Genomic DNA, 20,004 nt, shown 5'->3' on the forward strand with positions numbered 1-20,004 from the left:
GGCGAAAGGGCCTTTCTGTGTGGAGTTTGCATGTTCTCCCTGTGTCCCCTAGGGTAGGTACTAGGTACCCTCACAAAAAGCAGTAATCCTGGTCTCTAAACTGCCTCCACCTGGCCAGCCGGGGCGTCTGATGGAGGGGAAAGGAACTGGTTGGAATAACGTGTTCCTTCCACACGCTATACGTCCAACCAGGGAAACCCCCCCCCCCCTCCTGTCAGGTGTAAAGGAGCAACTTGGACACTCAGGCATGAAGGAAGCATGAGTTCAAGTCCGTTGCTCTCCCCTTGTCCCCCATATATGGGGACTAGGTTGGCGGAGGGTGTGTAAAGCCCAAGATCACATTAGATAATTGACACAGGGGTGAAAAATGTGTTCGTGGGATAAAAATTATAGAAAAGAAAGGCGCAGCTGCACTCTGTATAGCCTACACACTTGCATGCTGGTTTGTTTACTGTTTTGTGAGAAAGCCATGTTTAGCACATTCATTGATTCTCTTCCAAGGACGCATTTTGACATATGTTGTGTGTTCTCAGCGCTCTTCGCTAACCTCATCAGTCACCGCCGTTTGACTCTCATTGAAACACTCTACTACAGTGGTTTTTAACCAGTTTAATTTCAAGGAGTCAAGGACCATTATTTATTCTGCTTTTGATCCGCGGACCACCATTTGATGACATTAAGCCTCTCAGACCCAACCAAAACTAATTAATATTTTGTTGTCGTTGGAATTTTGTTTACAATTCCATGCTTGGCAAACGTTTATCAAAATAACTGGGTTACCAACTCTCCATTTAGCAGGGGGAACACCGAGAACCGCCTGAAGGACCGCTGGTGGTCCCTGGACCACTGGTTGAGAACCACTGCTCTACCAGGAAATTGCGTGATCGCAAAAAAGCAGCTGGCATCCGCTGCCCATAGAGTAATAAAAGGATAGAGACCAAACCGGAATGTGAAACAGCTCCCCCTACAGTCCCACGTTCGAGGATGTTCTGTAGAAACAGCCCCCCCTACAGTCCCACGTTGGAGGATGTTCTGAAAGGCCTTTTTGCCAAATTTCAATATCCCAAGTCACTCACCAGTATGGTGGTGTTATACGGTGAAATTGGTGACCTGATGAAATATGTGACGATCGTGTAGACAATCATAAGCATAATATCAGTGTCCGAATGTAATACATCGTTGCAGTTCGTTTATTAGCAGAGATCAACCTAGCGGTATTCATGGCGCCGTACATGTTCAAAGACACTCCGTGTAAGTTGTGTGAGGTCACAATTTGGTCACAAATTTCACCACAACACAGCCATGCTGGAGTGAGCGAGTGTGAGAGGTTTTGGAATTTGGCCTTTTGTCTCTGCATTTTGTGTTGTTCCACTTCCAGGGTTGGCCATGGGGTGGCGCTTTTCCAACGGACCCTGAATATTGAAGGCATGGTCACTTTGACAAAAACATTTTTATTTATTTATTCTTTCACATTTAACCCGTTTTGGCTTGTAGATAGCAGATCTACAAGCTCATAGCGCGGCACCGAGTGCCGCACTACGAGCTTGTAGATCTGCTATTTTCGAAAAAAATCATGAAAATGTGGCGCAAATCTTTGAATATATTCTTTCAGAGCAAACTTCTTTAACTCAAATCTTTGCGTCTGGGGGACGGTAGGGCTGGGTGCAATAACCGCAATACCGCCATACCGCCGGTATGTAACGCATACCGCGGTATCGGGTTCATTACCGCGGTTAAAAAAAAAAGAAAAAAATTTAAAAAAATGAAAAAAACGAAATGAAAAGTGTATCATAATAAACAGTGACGCTCAGTCAGTCTAATCATGCCAGCAACACAACAACACCAGAGGGAGTTCAAAAAACCATGTGCAACCCAGATTCGGCACAAACAAGGATTGATTGATTGATTGATTAAAATATTTATTAACAGTTTGCAGAATTACACTACATTTCAAGCACAACTCAATACAAAGACTGTTAACTGTGAGTGGACACTTGTTTACAAGAGGGTCCACCTAAATTCATTTCACTCCTATGCCACAAAAATGTGGAACGCCCTACCAACTGTCATTAAGATGTAAATCCCTTGACTCCACCCACCCCTTTCCCCCCTCACTGTATACGTTTTCCCCCTTTTTACCTCCTTTATGATGATTTCCTGTTTTTGGCTTTATAGAAGTGCATAGTGTACAACATTATATGATGAATTGAAAATGGTGGACCCTCTTGTAAACAAGTGTAATGCTTTATGGCAGGGGTATTCAATTAGATTAGGCCTCCTATGTGACACAGACCGAGTAGAAAGAAACGTGCCATTTTATCATGACTATTAGTGAGGACCTATTATATGAAGATAGGTTCAAAAGTGGTCCTTTAATGATTACCGTCATTATGGTAATCTCACAATTAATATCGCACACACCATACCTGTAACTTTTATTAGCCCTCTTATTATTCCCCCCCCCCCATTGGGGGGGGCGGTAATAACCGCCATACCGGCGGTATGGGGGCCGGCAATAACCGCGGTAATAAAAATCCCATACCGCCCCAGCCCTAGGGGACGGAACAACATATTTTCAGATGAGGGTCAGCGGCCAATTTCATATAATTTTGGGGGTCCTTGATATGGAAAAGGCTGAGAACCACTGAGTTGGGTTTTGCAGAAAAATACATTTGTAGAATCGTCCTCAGGTCTAAATGGGTTAAGTTGGCGATTAATTGTCACACAAATAATTGCATATTGAACATTGGAACATTACATTTGTATGTTTGTTCCCCTTTTAGGCTTCGTGATCACACATTGCACAGGGCAGATATGACAAATTACTTAAAGGAGCATTTTACTATGGTGAATCACATCTTGATGACATCAAGATGTGATGCACCATGTTAATGATTTTCTTTCGGACCTCCAGTTCTAGGAAACAAAGAATGGGGGGGGGATTTTTTATTGTTTACACACAACAGCTCTAAGGTATATTAATGCCATAGTAAAATGTTGAAAATGAGTGGTATGCCCATTTAAATATACAAAGGAATCACAAAAATATGAAATACATACATACATACAATACACATTTCATATTTATTTCAATATTCTTCTCTATAAATTTTGTTTTTACAAAATATAGGAAATAGCAGATCTACAAGGTCAAATGTGCTTATATGCTTAAGTGATTATCTCAAATAAGTGCGATTATGTAATAATTGTGACAGGCCTAGTTACTACTTTTAAGTATTGCTGGCAAGGGGTGAAATATTTATTCATCTATTCTACTCAGACTTGGCAGTGAATTAGTTTTAAAACCAACCCTGTGGCAGGTTAAAACTAACCCTGTGGCAGGTTAAAACTAACCTGTGGCTTCCTGTGAGGTTAGGTTTAGGGTTGAGTGTTGGGTAGGGTGTCTCAAGGGTGACGTAACGATGAGCTAGTCGTTATATCATCCCCCTATGGTGCTTCGCACAGTGGCGTGCACAGATAGAAGCTAGGGGGTGCTAGAGCGTCCCCTGCCCTTTTGTCAATGTGCCCTTTTGAAACCCCCCCCCCCCCTTTTTTGTACAGTGTACACTGTACAGTATGTGGACCATGGTGACATTGATCAATTCTTGATGAAAAGCTTCTAATATTATTTAGGCCCCAACATCTAAAAATCTCACACTATTAAGGCAATCGGCCGGTTCCACACGCTGCACAAGGGGCCCTTTTTTCACTTGAGCACCTGCCCCTCTAAATGTGCACGCCACTGGCTTCGCACCAGTGTCTTCCTTCGATGGATTAATAATTATATCAGTAATGATATCAGTTACTTCAAGTTGCACTTTAAAGTCGCCAATTGGCGTAGCCCTACGGCAATTGCACTTTTATAGTGCATTCGATCGATCAAGTCATAATGCTACTTACGTTCGCATCGGGTTGCTAGCTGTTGTTGTCATAACACTGGGTCGCGCCATCTTAGATCCTCATCACCATAAACAGCCCTTCTATCCGTTTCTTTCAATCCCCTGTATCTCCTATGCCTTGTCCCAAAATGCTGGCGTGAATTATATCATCATTTGTCAATAAATGCTAGCGCTGTAAGTGTTAACCTGCCACACATGCCGGGAGCCACGGGTGAGTTTTAACCCGGCCACGGGTTAGTTGTAACTGGCCAATAACAATCTAATCAAATCAAATCATGCATATTGGGAGCCACGGGTGAGTTAGACTTGAGAAAATATTTGAAAAAACGCTTTTTAAATCCCGACAGATCTGCTATTTTTTCAATAGCTAAAGTAGATTGCAACTAACTCGGCCACGGGTTATAGTTGTCACTGGCCATGCATATTATCGGGAGCGATGGTGGACTGTCGCATCGTGTCTAACCAACGCATGCACCGCGGCCTGCAAGTGCAGTCATAACAGGCCGAGAGAGAGGCCGCTCACGGTCACACAGTCTGGATCGTGTCAGTGTCATCCGGCCCTCTCACCGACGCGGCGAGCGGAGTCCCTGTGGCACTTTAAGCATAGCTTGTGTTTCTGCGATGGCTTTACGTCCACTACAAACAGACAGATTAAACCCTCAAATGGACATGACGCATGCTATGTATGCAGCAGCCACGCTACTACTGGGGGTACATAGTTTAGACCAGTGGGTTTTCTTTAACCAGTGGTCCTTGAGGGGGTTCCCATGTGGTCCCAGGCTAAATTATGGAGTTGGTAACCACATGGACCCTTGTAGATCTTTAACTCTTGAGAGCATAACACTAAGCCAAAAGGTGGAAATAGCCAAAAGTATGCATGTGTGGATATATTGTGGCCCTCTGGATTAAGAGTGGAAATATTGTGGCCCTCTGGAATGAGTGTGGAAATATGGTGGCCCTCTGGAGTGAGTGTGGAAATATGGTGGCTCTCTGGAGTGAGTGTGGAAATATGGTGGCTCTCTGGAGTGAGTGTGGAAATATGGTGGCTCTCTGGAGTGAGTGTGGAAATATGGTGGCTCTCTGGAGTGAGTGTGGAAATATGGTGGCTCTCTGGAGTGAGTGTGGAAATATGGTGGCTCTCTGGAGTGAGTGTGGAAATATGGTGGATGGATGGATAGATGGATAGATATATGTCATTCAACAGATACATGAAATGCATAAGTGAGCTGGAGTGAGTGTGGAAACATAGTGGCCTCATAGTGTATAGTGTCTAATTTCTCTCCAAAGTCCCTTGAATATGATGGAATATGATTCGGGATAACTTCCAGGTTGAATACCCCTGCAGTAGGCTGTTAATATATGGTCACATGATATAACCCCCTATAAAATAAATTGCTCAATGCTGACAGCCGGTCAGCAGGTGGATTCATGAATGTATGTATAGAGACAATATTTTAGGCCAATCAAAACACACACACACACACACACACACACACACACACACACACACACACACACACACACACACACACACACACACACACACACACACACACACACACACACACACACACACTCTTAGCATCGTACATCATGACATAAACTAGACTATGCCTATTTGCTCAGACACTATGACGTAAAATTCTCCATTCATTGTCAATGGGAATTTAATGTTTGTGTAGGACGGAAATAGCTGTTGGCTGCCGGACTACAGGGCTTGAACAGAACAGGGCTGTAAACTAAGATCTATGCAGCGACATCCATATGAGCGTTGATGTGTCTGACTCAGGCAACTTAAAGCAGCCATGTCCAAAGTCCGGCCCGGAGGCCTATCGTGGCATGAGGGCAGGTTTTATATGGCCCTCGTCGGGCAGCCTCCTTCCTGAAGTGTATTGTTTATATGGCGTGCCAGCATAGTCGTGTGAGATTCATACATTGACATTTACGGTGCTTTTAACCCATTTAGACCTGAGGCCGAATCTAACGCTTCCGGTTCAGTCTCTATCCTTTTAATACTCTATGGTTCCCGGCTTCCCGCCCATAATTTAAGTTTACCTGGAGGACACACAGCTGTTTCTCGGTTGCATTTGTAACTGCTTCATTCAGCTGCACTGCCATTTGAACAAAAGCTAAAGCTATTGGACCGTGAATATCATGGCAAATGCATTGCACACGTGGGAAAGAAGGTTTACATTTGGATTCGCTGTCAACAAAGGAATGTTGATTTTGCACTCTAGATGAATCAAATAGTTGCAATGGGGAGTGGGACAGCATGTACATTTACTCAAGTACTTAAAGGACCACTTCACCACTTTTCAATCTATCTTCATATAATAGGTCCTCAGTCTGTGTCTCATAGGAGGGCTGTGGGCAGTTCAGAAAACCCGTCCACCAGTGACATCATCGATGGGGAATCCAAGCTAATAGAAACGGCAGGCTTTCTATTCCTGAAAAGTTGCAATGTGAAAATGGAAACCATCGTTCCCACGATAATGAAAATCTACACATTTTTGTAAAAAGAAAAATCTTGTTTAGCCTGCCTAACGATGATGTCACTGGTCGACGGGTTTATGAACTGCCCACAGCCCTCCTATGAGACACAGACTGAGTAGGGAAAAAAATCGTGCCATTTTATCATGATTATTTGTGAGGACCTATTATATGAAGATATGTTGAAAAGTGGTAAAGTGGTCCTTTAAAAAATCTACCCGGGAGTATGTGAACAACCCGAACATTTGCTTGATTAAATATCTAGATGTTTGTTATTCCTTTTTGCTGCCCTGCCCCCTTCCTATACAAACCCATTGTTTTGAAAGTGAAATAAAGAGGCTTAAAAAAAAAAAAAAAAAACTTTACTGGACTAATATTTCCAATTGTCGGTGCTTTTACCTCAACTCCACTGCACCTCAAAGGCAAATATTGTACTTTTACTCCACCACAAACCAAAGCAAGGCATACAAAATAATAGCAGTAATGACGTACAGTGAGGAAAAGATCAACTAAAAGCAAGAGTGTAGAAGTAGGTCTTGAGGGCTGTGCTTTAAAAATGTCTTCATGATGCTAACATGCTAATGTAATAGGACGGGGGAATTCAACTATATTAGGTCGGGGGCCACAACTGTATAATTATTGTGTGTGTGAGGGCCGCACAGCGTGCGAGCGAAGCTCATCTTTTTTTGGGTTCTACAAATGCATTTTGTGTTCAAACACAAAGATTTATGTAGGCTAATACATTTGTGCACAGTATGCGCACAGGGTGATATATGGCTACTTTTAGAATAGACGTATTTGACAGAATGAGCGTCGACGAGCACTAGCTGAAAATAAACACACACACGCACACACACACACACACACACACACACACACACACACACACACACACACACACACACACACACACACACACACACATACACACAAAACTAACAGACTGCAGGAGTCTGTCTAATTTCTCTCCAAAATATGGTGTCATCTCATCTGGTGTGGTTTAAACATGTGAATTAAACATGCTAACATGCTAATGTAGGCTAATATGGTGTCATCTGGTGTGGTCTCAGTCACTACAGTTCATCCTCTCTCTCTCTCTCTCTCTCTCTCTCTCTCTCTCTCTCTCTCTCTCTCTCTCTCTCTCTCCCTCTCTCCCTCTCCCCTGCTGTTGCTTGCTCGTTGCCTGGCAACCGGTATTAAATATAGGCCTACACTCTCAAAAGTACAAACTTTCCATCACTTCTGTCCAACTCTCTCTCTCTCTCTCCCTCCCTCTCTCTCTCTCTCTCTCTCTCTCTCTCTCTCTCCATGCGCTGTCTGTCTGTCTCTGTCTCTGTCTCTGTCTCTGTCTCTGTCTCTGTCTCTGTCTCTGTCTCTGTCTCTGTCTCTGTCTCTGTCTCTGTCTCTCTCTCTCTCTCTCTCTCTCTCTCACTGTGTGTGTGTGTGTCTCTATGTCTCTCGCCCCCGGTGCTAGGGGACTTGGAGGATATTAGATGCAGAAATGGAAAACATTCCACAAGCTGCTGTTGTCAAACACCATGAGTCACTGGAGGGGGCGTGGCTCGAGGCTTCCACCGTCCATAGACTTGGCTGCCACATGGCGTCACTGCTTAACCCAATGGTTTCCAAACCATTTGAAGAGCCATGCCAGGGATAACCCCATAAGGGGAGATCTTTACGGCTATAGCAGTGATTCTCAACCCGTTTTAGGCCTGACGTCGAATAAAACAAAAACGTTCGCTCTGAAATAATATATATTCAAAGATTTGTGCCGCATTTCCACGATTAAAAAAAAATAGCAGACCTACAAGCTCGTAGCACGCCACTCGGTGGCACAAAATGTCGGCTTGTAGATCTGCTATTTTTCAATAAAGTATAACATATGCTTAGTTAAAACACCAAAAAGGGGTTCCCGTCCAGAATGGGTTAATTTCAAGGACCCCCCCCCCCCCCCCAGTTTGACATGCATTAACTCTACGTACCCCCCATTTAATGTCATTTCTATCTCTGGGGGAACCCCAATTCATATTGTAAAATCAATGTTAATTTACTGTAACTCTGAGAGCGTACTAACGGGTCCATTTGGTTCCATTTGTTACACTCAGAGTTACAGACCCATACGTCTCCATTTGGTTCCTAACTATCATTTAGCTGGGGACCCCCTGGAACTCCCTCAAGGACCCCGTACACCACCGTACCCCACGAGCTTGTAGGTCTGCTATTTTAGAAAAATCTTGAAAATTTGGCGCAAATCTTTGAATATATATATTCTTTCAGAGCGAACGGGGGGGGGGGGGGGGGGTCCCCCTGGAACAACATATTTTCAGATGGGGGTCGGCGGCCAAAAACAGATAATTCTGGGGGTCCTTGACGTGAATAAAGTTGAGAACCACTGACATAGAAACTGAGGGTTTTCAGAAAACTGTCATGATTTGTGGAATCGAGCTCAGGTCTAAATGGGTTAAAGCTGTCTGTCTGTCTGTCTGTCTGTCTGTCTGTCTGTCTGTCTGTCTGTCTGTCCGAGTACAGAGAGCGTGCTCACATGATTGGACATCATGTTGTTGACATTATCAGACGTCATCATTGTGATGAAAGGCACTGCTGTGCGATTGTTTTTCTGAAGCAACTTTGGTCAAAGTGTGTTGTTTTTAAACGTGTTGCATGAATACAGTTTGATTTGATATGAAATCTGTATTTCAGTTAGTAGTTAGTAGTTTGATGTGAAACCTGTATTTTAGTTAGTAGTTAGTAGTTTGATGTGAAACCTGTATTTCAGTTAGTAGTTTGATTCAGGGAAATACAGACGTGGCCTGTGGACCAGTGGTTCTCAAACTTTTTCGTGTCAAGGACCCCCAAATCGACATTTATTAGGCCACGGACCCCCCATTTGAAAACATATTATCGGATTATTATATCTGATAAGGGAGGATTTTTACAGCTCTAGCAGTGATTTAGAATCATATTACATGCATTATGCTACGGACCCCCGATTTAATGGCATTTCTATCTCTGGGACCCCAACTTTGGGGTCTCTGGGACCCCAACCTATATTGTAAAACCACTGTTAAACGGAACCAAATGGACCCATTAGGGTCTTGTGCTGCGTCTTCCGGGTGCACCAAGATGGTGGATGGTGCGATCGGTTCATAACAAACCGAGGAACCTTTTTTCGCCGGATTTTCACGGATCGAAAGCCCAAATAATTCAGCGTATGCTCTAAAGGTACTGCAACAATCTCGGCAGCGTAGGGTATTTGATTAAAATGCGGGTTACGCATTTTAATCAGTCAAACTGTGGTCTTGCACCTTCCTATCTAGACCTAGATATGTCCCTACCCGCCCCCCTCAGGTCCTCCACTGCTGGCCTACTCCAACTCCCTAAAAGGGTGGCTACTAAAAAATATGCCGAGGCAACCTTCTGCGTTTATGGGCCAACGGCCTGGAATAAACTGCCACTACAGCTCAGACAGACATAGACCTTTTTAAGACATGGCTTTAATTAAAACTCATCTCTTCACTCTCTCTTTGCTATTGTCCTATGTTCCTGCCTGTTTTAACGTTCTTGTTTACGTTTTTATTATTTGTATTCTGCTCTGTAAAGCACTTTGGGATGCATGTATGTATGAAAGGTGCTATATGAATAAAGTTTATTATCTCAGCTCCTTGTCTATATGAAATTAACTCAAAAGGCACTGTGATTCTTAAAAAAAGAAAAGAAAAAGGGGCGCTAGTCCCTCCTATATGCAGCTTTTTTGACCACACGTCTCATATTTGCAGTTGACAATTAAAGGAGAAATTAGGTCAAATGTCCGCCAAATATGACGTAGATTTGTGGCAACACAAACATTAACTCATTTAGGCCTGACATCAAAATAAAAAAAAAACGTTCGCTCTGAAAGAATATATATTCAAAGATTTGTGCATTTTTCAAAAAATAGCAGACCTACAAGCTCAAAGCGCGTCACTCGGCGCTATGAGCTTGTAGATCGGCTATTTTTCAATAGCTAAAGTATAACATAATTCTTAGTTAAAACACCAAAAGGGGTTCCCTTCCAGAATAGGTTAAATGCCATTGACAGTCATGGGAAAATGTACGTCATATACTAGACGAGCAGCCCAATCACATACATTCAGTTGTTCATGAGATGACGTACTGTTACTGAAAAGTAACAGTTTTGTACGTGCAAGTTTTCCAGCGGACAGTGTAGTGACGATGCTGTAAATAGCATCAGGTGTGCACATAGCGAAAGATATACAGTTATGTGCGTAAGGCACAGCAATAAAGCTCGCACACACACACACACACACACACACACACACACCTTTGTGTAAATTATAGTACCACGTACAGATAGGGACATAACGGACCGTCATCTGCAAACACGCACAGACAGAGACAGACAGACAGACAGACAGACAGACAGACAGACAGACAGACACTGCAACACTTTCCGCAACTCTTCTATTAGATGGCTCTGACCAACCTAACCTCCAAATACCTCATCCAGGTCTCAAGCTTTTCCCATTAAGCTTTATAAACGAATAACATATTTAATTAAATCAATCCGGGAGCCAGTGTAGTGAGGCTAAAACCTGGGGTAATGTGATCTCTCATCTTAGTTTTTGTTAAAATTCTAGCTGCCGCATTTTGTAATTAAATAAAATGGTAAGTAAATAAAATGTTGTCCCCAAATTATATATAATATATTACAAAAAAAACATTTTCTTTTTTTATTTTGGGGTCCATTGGGGTCCCAGAGATAGAAATGCCATTAACCCATTTTGGCCGGGAACATTTTGGTGTTTTAAACATTATGTTATAATTTAGCTATTGAAAAATAGCAGATCTACAAGCATTCAGGTGACTAAAATGTGACTAAAACGAAGTGAAAACTATTCAAGAGACTAAAATCAAAATCTGCTGCCAAAAACAACACTGCTTCACAGCTTCCGTTTCCGCGTCGCTTGTAGGTCTGCTATTTTTTAAAAATCGTAAAAATGTGGCGCCAAATCTTTGAATATATATTCTTTCAAAGTGAATGTTTTTAACTCGGGTCTAAATGGGTTAAATGAGGGTCCGTAGCCTCTAATTCAGGTCAAACCTGGCTTCCTTTCCTTGGCAAATATGTTTTCTAATGGGGGTCCGCGGGGCTAATGAGTGTCAATTTGGGGGTCCTTGACGTGAACAAGTTGGGGAGCCACTGGCCACAGGGTGAAAGTATAAGCAGCACTGAGAGGAGAAGCCACGTGCTGCGTTGTTTTGGTCCAGAGCGACGCGGAAACGGAAGCTGTGAAGCAGTGTTGTTTTTGGCAGCACATTTTTATTTTAGTCTCTTGAATAGTTTTCACTTAGTTTTAGTCACATTTTAGTCACCTGGAATCTTTTAGTGTTAGTCTAGTTTTAGTCGACTAAGTATCATACGTTTTTAGTCGACTAAATCTTCAAGCTCACAACGCGTCGCGCTGCGACACGTGGGCTTGTAGATCTGCTGTTTTCAGCATGCAGCCAAGTGTAAAATGACTTGTACTGGATCTCTTGTCCACTAGTCCCTTCCTAACATCTAGTTTTTATTTGTTGACAAAATTGTCAGTATATTTAGTCTCAGTTTTAGTCGTCATAGCTTAGTTTTTTTGTTTTAGTCGACGAAATCAACACTACTACTGGCCGCCATGTGCGTAACGTGCGTCAACAACGCGGACCTCAAAATGTGAGGTCCGCTCTGAACTTCCGTTCGCTCGAGCCATTGAGTTATAACGGTACTTCCGGCGGTCTTCCGGGTGCTTCAAAAATGCAACTGTGCGACTTTCCATTGAAATGAATAACGGACATGAATAAACGACATGCACTTCCGCATACTCATGGCTAGATATGATTGTGACCACACGGGCAGAATGATTGTGTCGACTCAAATGCATATATAGATGAATGTGGACTCGAATAAAGTGTGTGTGTGTGTGTGTGTGTGTGTGTGTGTGTGTGTGTGTGTGTGTGTGTGTGTGTGTGCATGCGGCAAGAACAACACTGGACTGGACTTAAACTCCAGGGGAAACTTCCCCATGCCGACTACTCTGTTTCCCATTAATTTCCAAGGAACACTGCTCTCAACGAGGACATTATCACCTTTACAGTAAAAAGCCAGGTTACAGATCCTCCCCACCAAAGTCAACCTTTCCCTCTGGTTCCCCATCCACCCATGCACCTCATTGCTTGCGTCACACCACAGGGCTCGTTACAGAAACTATGCCACACATTCTGAAATGGCTGTTATGCCTATAAAGGGCTTTACATAGCACGCCACGACAGACTAGTTGGATCTCTATAACGAAGGACATATCTAAACATTTGACACTGCCTGTGAGAATGTACAAACATTCCTGTGTCAAACCTTCCATGTTTCAACTCTGTGCTGAAAATCCTGAAATCTTTGCACATCTCTCTGCTAACACACCAGATGTTGTTATTAATGAAGAGAACAGATCAGTTTCCATCATTGAAATGGCCTGCACCTTTGGTTCTAGCCTTTATGACCAAAGTCTTTACATACTAGCCACTCCTCCAGACTATCATAGAGCTATACATAAATAGGCTATATAGGCTGTAGGTGCAATCTACTTGTGTTTATCTTTGGCAGCCTAGGACACGTACATACGTTGGTTGTAAGAGGCTTCCAACAACTTGGGATGCCACAAAAAAAGCAGCTAAACGGCTTGCAAACTTCTGTGCAAGTGTTTGTGGGTATTTGCCCGCTGATTTGCTGATTGCATTCTGTACAGCACCTTGTAAATATTTGTGTCCTTAATACTTGTGTTCATATTTGGAAGCCTCTGTAATGTCCATAAATCAGTCGTGAGGGGCCTGCAGATTGCAGGCATGCCCAAGCCGAGAGCTAAGGCATCGGCAAAATTCTGTTCAGTGTCTGCAATAATTGGCAGTCGCCATATATGGAGAAGGCGATGCTTTTTGTACCCGTGATCTGTATCCTGAACCAGTTTTCCAAGTCTGCACATCCACTCTTGTAAAATGTGAATGCAAATAAAGATGTTAAATGTGTGTGTGTGTGTGTGTGTGTGTGTGTGTGTGTGTGTGTGTCTGTGTGTGCGTGTCCAGGCGTGTATAGACGACAACGCGGAGATGGTTCAGTTCCTGGTGGAGAGCGGCAGCAATGTGAACCACGGTGACAACGAGGGCTGGACACCGCTGCACGCCGCCGCCTCCTGTGCCTTCATTCAAATCGCCAAGTGAGTTTACTGTTCATTCTGACCCGGGAGCAGTGAGTTTACTGTTCATTCTGACCCGGGAGCAGTGAGCTTACTGTTCATTCTGACCCGGAGCAGTGAGTTTACTGTTCATTCTGACCAGGAGCAGTGAGTTTACTGTTCATTCTGACCCGGGAGCAGTGAGTTTACTGTTCATTCTGACCCGCGAGCAGTGAGTTTACTGTTCATTCTGACCCGGGAGCAGTGAGTTTACTGTTCATTCTGACCAGGAGCAGTGAGTTTACTGTTCATTCTGACCGGGAGCAGTGAGTTTACTGTTCATTCTGACCCCGGAGCAGTGAGTTTACTGTTCATTCTGTCCGGGAGCAGTGAGTTTACTGTTCATTCTGACCCGGAGCAGTGAGTTTACTGTTCATTCTGACCCGGGAGGCAGTGAGTTTACTGTTCATTCTGACCAGGAGCAGTGAGTTTACTGTTCATTCTGACCGGGAGGCAGTGAGTTTACTGTTCATTCTGACCCGGGAGGCAGTGAGTTTACTGTTCATTCTGACCGGGAGCAGTGAGTTTACTGTTCATTCTGACCCGGGAGGCAGTGAGTTTACTGTTCATTCTGACCGGGAGGCAGTGAGTTTACTGTTCATTCTGACCCGGAGCAGTGAGTTTACTGTTCATTCTGACCCGGGAGGCAGTGAGTTTACTGTTCATTCTGACCAGGAGCAGTGAGTTTACTGTTCATTCTGACCCGGGAGGCAGTGAGTTTACTGTTCATTCTGACCGGGAGGCAGTGAGTTTACTGTTCATTCTGACCGGGAGGCAGTGAGTTTACTGTTCATTCTGACCCGGGAGCAGTGAGTTTACTGTTCATTCTGACCGGGAGGCAGTGAGTTTACTGTTCATTCTGACCAGGACTTTTGACTGTGCGTGTGCTTGTGTGTGTGTGCGTGCGTGTGCTAGGTACCTCATCGAGCACGGGGCTCATGTCGAAGCGGTGAACAGTGAAGGAGAACTCCCTCTGGACGTGGCTACAGACGATGCCATGAGCAGAGCGCTGAAAGCAGAGATTAAAAAACAAGGTGAGGACCGCCATGACATGAGCAGAGATTTAAAAAAAAAAATCTGAATCATCACGTTTAACCCATTCTGACCGGGCACCCATTTTGGTGTCAGCATCATGTTATGCTTTAGCTATTGAAAAATAGCAGCTCTACAAGCTCATATCGCGCCACCGAGTGGCGCGATACGAGCTTGTAGGTCTGCTATTTTTAAAAAATCGAAGACACTTTTAGAATCTGATCTCAGGTCAGAATGGGTTAATAATGAAACTGTCAGGATGTAATAGACATTTTTAGAATCTGATCTCAGGTCAGAATGGGTTAAACACAAAATTATTGTCCAGACAAATGACTGAAAAGTATTTGTTTGGGGGGCGCCAGCCCCTCCTATATTCAGCTTTAGTGTAGATTTTCGTCTTACACCAACATTCAATTCCCATTGACAACGAATCGAGAGTTTACATCATATGTGGACTAGCAAATCGTCTATTTTTGTCCCACACAAAGATCAAATTCCCATTGACAATGAATGGGGAATTTACATCATATGCGCCCCTCACTTCACACGGGTGTGATTTATTTTTAATTTCTCCTACACAAGTATTTCTTTTTTATTTTTATATATTTTTTTATATAACACTACTGTGTTTTCTCTCATCGTATTTTCAATACAGTCACCAATCAAAAATCACTTACAAAGATCCTGTATTTTCTTTTTTTTGGGGGGGGGGGGGGGGATTCTTTTGCATCATGATACATTAAAAAAATGGAATCGATTTAAATTGTTAACCATCGATTTCAGTCGATTTTTTCAATGGATCGTCACATCAACGATCTCTCCTCCATCTGCAGGCATCGACGTGGACAAGGCCCGTAAGGAGGAGGAGAGGGTCATGCTGGAGGACGCCAAGGCCGTGTTGGCGGGAAGCGGAACCCTGAGGCCTCACCCAAACACCAAGGCTACGGCCATGCACGTAGCCGCCGCCAAGGGCTACATAGAAGTCATGAAGTTAGTATGACACTGACGCTAAATGCTACATAGAAATCATGAAGTTAGTATGACACTGACGCTAAATGCTACATAGACGTCATGAAGTTGGTATGACACTGACGCTAAATGCTACATAGAAGTCATGAAGTTAGTATGACACTGACGCTAAATGCTACATAGAAGTCATGAAGTTAGTATAACACTGATGCTAAATGCTACATAGACGTCATGAAGTTGGTATAATGCTGATGCTAAATGCTACATAGGCGTCATGAAGTTGGTATGATACTGATGCTAAATGCTACATAGAAGTCATGCAGTTAGTATGATACTGACGCTAAATCCTACATAGAAGTCATGAAGTTAGTATGGCACTGATGCTAAATGTTACATGGAAAAATAAGTTCTAAAGATGTTTTAAAAAGTATTTTCGGGAACGGAAATGGCAGCTTCCTTACTCGGATTTCGAGAGGTGTAGTTCCAGACTATATAGCATTCGGAGATTGTGGAATAGTTGTCTGGATATGCATGCCCAAATATGTACAGTAGTCCAGGCCATTCTATGATGGCATGTCGATGACATCAGGGTATACTGTACTCCATATTGTGGGGATTTGCGGATTAATCAATATGTTTGTCTGTGTGTGCACAGGGTTCTGTTGCAGTGTGGCCTGGATGTAGACAGCAGGGACAGTGACAGTTGGACTCCGCTTCATGCCGCCACTCACTGGGGACAGGAGGAGGTGTGCACCCTGCTGGCGGAACACATGTGTGACATGACCGCCGTCAACAACGTGGTGAGGCACGCATGCACGCACACACCAACACCTCCCTCTCACTCAGATCAGCCAACACAAGAAAGCCTTCCCATCTTAGCCTTCTCTAAAACGCCCTGTACAACGCTCCACACGTCCCAGACTATTCTCCCTTCTCTAAAACGCCCTGGACAACGCTCCACACGTCCCAAACTGTTCTCCCTTCTCTAAAACACCATGGACAATGCTCCACACTTCCTAGACTCTTCTCCCTTCTCTAAAACAAAATGGACAACACTCCACACGTCCTAGACTCTTCTCCCTTCTCTAAAACATCCTGGACAACGCTCCACACGTCCCAGACTCTTCTCCCTTTCCTAAAACACCCTGGACAACGCTCCACAAGTCCCAGACTCTTCTCCCTTCTCTAAAACATCTTGTAGAGAAATGTGGTTCCTACCTAAACTACTGCGCTGAAACTGACACAGAGGCAGTTATAGCGAACCCCCCGCAGATAATAATACAAATGCAGTTGGTAATTCATTGATTTAATCAATTCTTGTTATTAACAATTTTGGCCGGGAACCCCTTTTGGTGTTTTAAGCATTATGTTATGCTTTAGCTATTGAAAAATATCAGATCTACAAGCTCATAGCGTGGCACCGAGTGCCGCACTACGAGCTTGTAGGTCTGCGATTTCTGAGTGGTGCAACCACTCCAAGGAACAGCAATGTCTGTGTTGTTAACCTATGTGACTATGAGTAGCAGTAGGGACAAAAGTGTCGCTGTTGTGCCAGAAACAGAGAGAGAGAGATAGTGCTGCACTCTTGCCTGCTAATGTGAGACAGAGAGAGAGAGAGAGAAATCTTAATGCAAATCTTGGGGTCGGCGACCAAATACATATAATTTCTGGGGTCCTTGACATGAAATATTGAGCACCACTGATACAGAAACACAAGGTTTTTCAGAAAACTTTTCTTTTCCGGACGTCAGGCCTAACTGGGTTAATCTTCCACAGGGTCAGACTCCTCTAGACGTAGCCGATGAGAACCTGGTGGACACGCTGGAGGAGCTGCAGAAGAAACAGAACGCTGTGAGTCATCATTACATGGTTTCATCATCATCTGTTTATTGGTAGTTCTCATTCAGTGTTGTTTTTTGGCAGCACATTTAGATTTTAGTTTTAGTCGTAGTCTCTTCAATAGTTTTAGTCACATTTTTGTCACCTGTAATGTCTTAGTGTTAGTCTAGTTTTAGTCGACTAAATATCTTAGGATTTTAGTCTACTAAATCTACAGTTGATTTAGTCAGCTAAAATGTGTTTTGGCGGGCCTTGATGCCGTCGTAACGACTGTTTTTACACTTGCTGAAAATAGCCGATCTACAAGCTCACAACGTGATCGGCTATATGTAAAATGACTTATTCTGGATCTCTTGTCCACTAGTCCCTTCCTAAAACCTTAGTATAGTTTTCATTTGTTGACGGAATTGTCAATATATCTATTCTCAGTTTTAGTCATCATAGCTCAGTTTTCATTTAGTTTTCGTCAGTGGAAAAAGGTAGTCGATGAACGTTTCTCATCGTCGTTTTAGTCAACACTGTTCTCATTATATCATCAATATGCCTTTAAAACACTGTGATTCCTTGCTTTCGTGAATCTGGGTCCCGGGAGAAACACCATATGTATATTTTTGGGAGAATGACATACTGTGTATTAAAACACTTTCCCTCCATAACACGAGTTACACAAGTTAATTGACTGTAGAACAGTAGCTTCCCTCCCAATAACAAAACTAAAAATTACTAAAATAGTTCATTTTTGGAACCATGAACTTTGATGTTTCCAAAATCCTTTTTGAGTGAACTTTCCCAACACTGTCTGACGTGCACATAGTGATTGTGTGTGTGTGTGTGTGTGTCTCTCTCTTCCAGTTACGCAGCGAGAGAGAGAAACTGGCTCCTGTTATCGACACCAGCCCTCCTATCTCCATGGCACCTGTTCGCACACGCAGGTCAGTGCACGTGTGCGTGTGTGTGTGCGTGCGTGTGTGTGGCAGCAGTTATTGTGCATGTGGGCGTGATGTTTTTTTTTTTTCTTCCACCAGCCGTTTTAGGTGTGAAACTATCTGAAAGCACATCATGTTGTTGTCACTGTCCGGTGGAAACCATGAACAGAACTAGTTGATTTTAGTGGTTATTATTTAGTCCCAAGCATTGGTTCATTATTTATAAAAAGTAGTACCACTCATTTTCAACACGTCAAAACGCCAGGATGTCTTTCAAAATAGGAGCTCGGGGTAACGGGCAGATATGCCAGCTTTTACTCTGAAAGCACCCCCCTTCCGTTCCATACAAAAACCGGGAGGCATAATGTTCCGTCTTTACCTCACGATGTCACAAAAAAGGAGCACAAGTGGCAGATCTACAAGCTCACGTAGAGTGAGCTTGTCGCGTAGAGAGAGCTTGTAGATCGGCATTCTTTTTGCTAAAACTATAAACATGGAGATCCAAGGTTTCTACCCGACAACAACAACAACAACAATGTGATATACATATATTTGTTTTATCCTTACGGCGATGTAAGTTTTTTTTTTTTTGCACGATCACACTTTCTACCGTCACATTGGCAGTAGCAAGAACTCTGCCACCGGCAGACCGACAGGTGCTATGAGTGATATTATGCTTTGGTTTAACGGAACAAATGTTTTAAACATTTTGTTCAATAATAGATAACGTTAAATCACTCTATATCAGTGGTTTTCAACCGTTTTCACATCGACACCCATTATTTTATTCTGCATTTTGAGCCACGGACCACCATGACATTTAGGGCTCCATTTTCGTCACCGCTAAACCCCTTATCCCTAAACTTCTTTACCTTTTTTTTTTTTACTATAAAAACATTTTTGAATAGTTCAACTAGCCAATCTACATTGACACATTGTGAGCTTGTAGACTGGCCGTTTTAACTATTCCAAAATGTTTAGCAAAATAGTAAAAGAAAAAGGCAAAGAAGTTTAGGGATAAGGGGTTTAGCGGTGACGGAAATGGAGCCCTTACTCTCTAAGACCCAAAACTAAAGGTATATTTGTGTTATCGTTGGATAAGATTGTGTCCATAATTCCATGCTATATTGATGTTGTGCCTTTAAGAGAGATAACGATTCTTCCAAGACACAATAATTGTGTAGACTTCTAGTAAATTATTAAGTAATGCCAGATGTTGAACTCTTGAGATCATAACATGAAACCAATTGGACCCGTACGGGTCCATTTGGTTTCATTTTATGCTCTCAAGAGTTAAAGACTTATATAAGGGTCCATTTGGTTACCAACTCTCCATCATTTAGCTGAGGGACCCCCTGGAACGCCCTCAGGGACCTCTGGTGGTCCCCGGACCACTGGTTGAAAACCACTGCTCTATATTGTGACAGTAATCATTGCTGTAGAGTGTAGAGCGTGGCAGCCCCGCCCCCCCGACGAGGGCACCAGGAAATAATTCCCCAATAATTTAAAGACGTTTACGCCGCGGACAAAGGCCTCAATCACACTATTGAGACGGCTGTCTTGTCCGCGTCTTGTGTCTTGTCTGTGTTTAAT

General features: G+C 43.2%; 1 protein-coding gene across 3 annotated transcripts in view; it reads left to right on the forward strand.

Moving 5' to 3' along the window:
* The window catches only part of LOC310857050 (protein phosphatase 1 regulatory subunit 12A), a 336,915-nt gene that overhangs the window by 268,051 nt on the left and 48,860 nt on the right, over nt 1-20,004 (forward strand). For all 3 annotated transcript variants that reach the window (XR_014569122.1, XM_083762658.1, XM_083762659.1), the window contains 6 exons: nt 13,497-13,627; nt 14,561-14,679; nt 15,511-15,667; nt 16,302-16,446; nt 17,423-17,497; nt 18,338-18,417. Coding sequence is in view for 2 of the 3 variants with exons in the window: in XM_083762658.1 (XP_083618784.1) it covers nt 13,497-13,627; nt 14,561-14,679; nt 15,511-15,667; nt 16,302-16,446; nt 17,423-17,497; nt 18,338-18,417 (707 nt within the window). In the remaining variant the exon portion in view is untranslated. The remainder of the gene's footprint in view (nt 1-13,496; nt 13,628-14,560; nt 14,680-15,510; nt 15,668-16,301; nt 16,447-17,422; nt 17,498-18,337; nt 18,418-20,004) is intronic.

Source organism: Protomyctophum parallelum (assembly GCF_964188405.1).
Source record: "Protomyctophum parallelum genome assembly, chromosome: 4".
Classification (NCBI taxonomy): domain Eukaryota; kingdom Metazoa; phylum Chordata; class Actinopteri; order Myctophiformes; family Myctophidae; genus Protomyctophum; species Protomyctophum parallelum.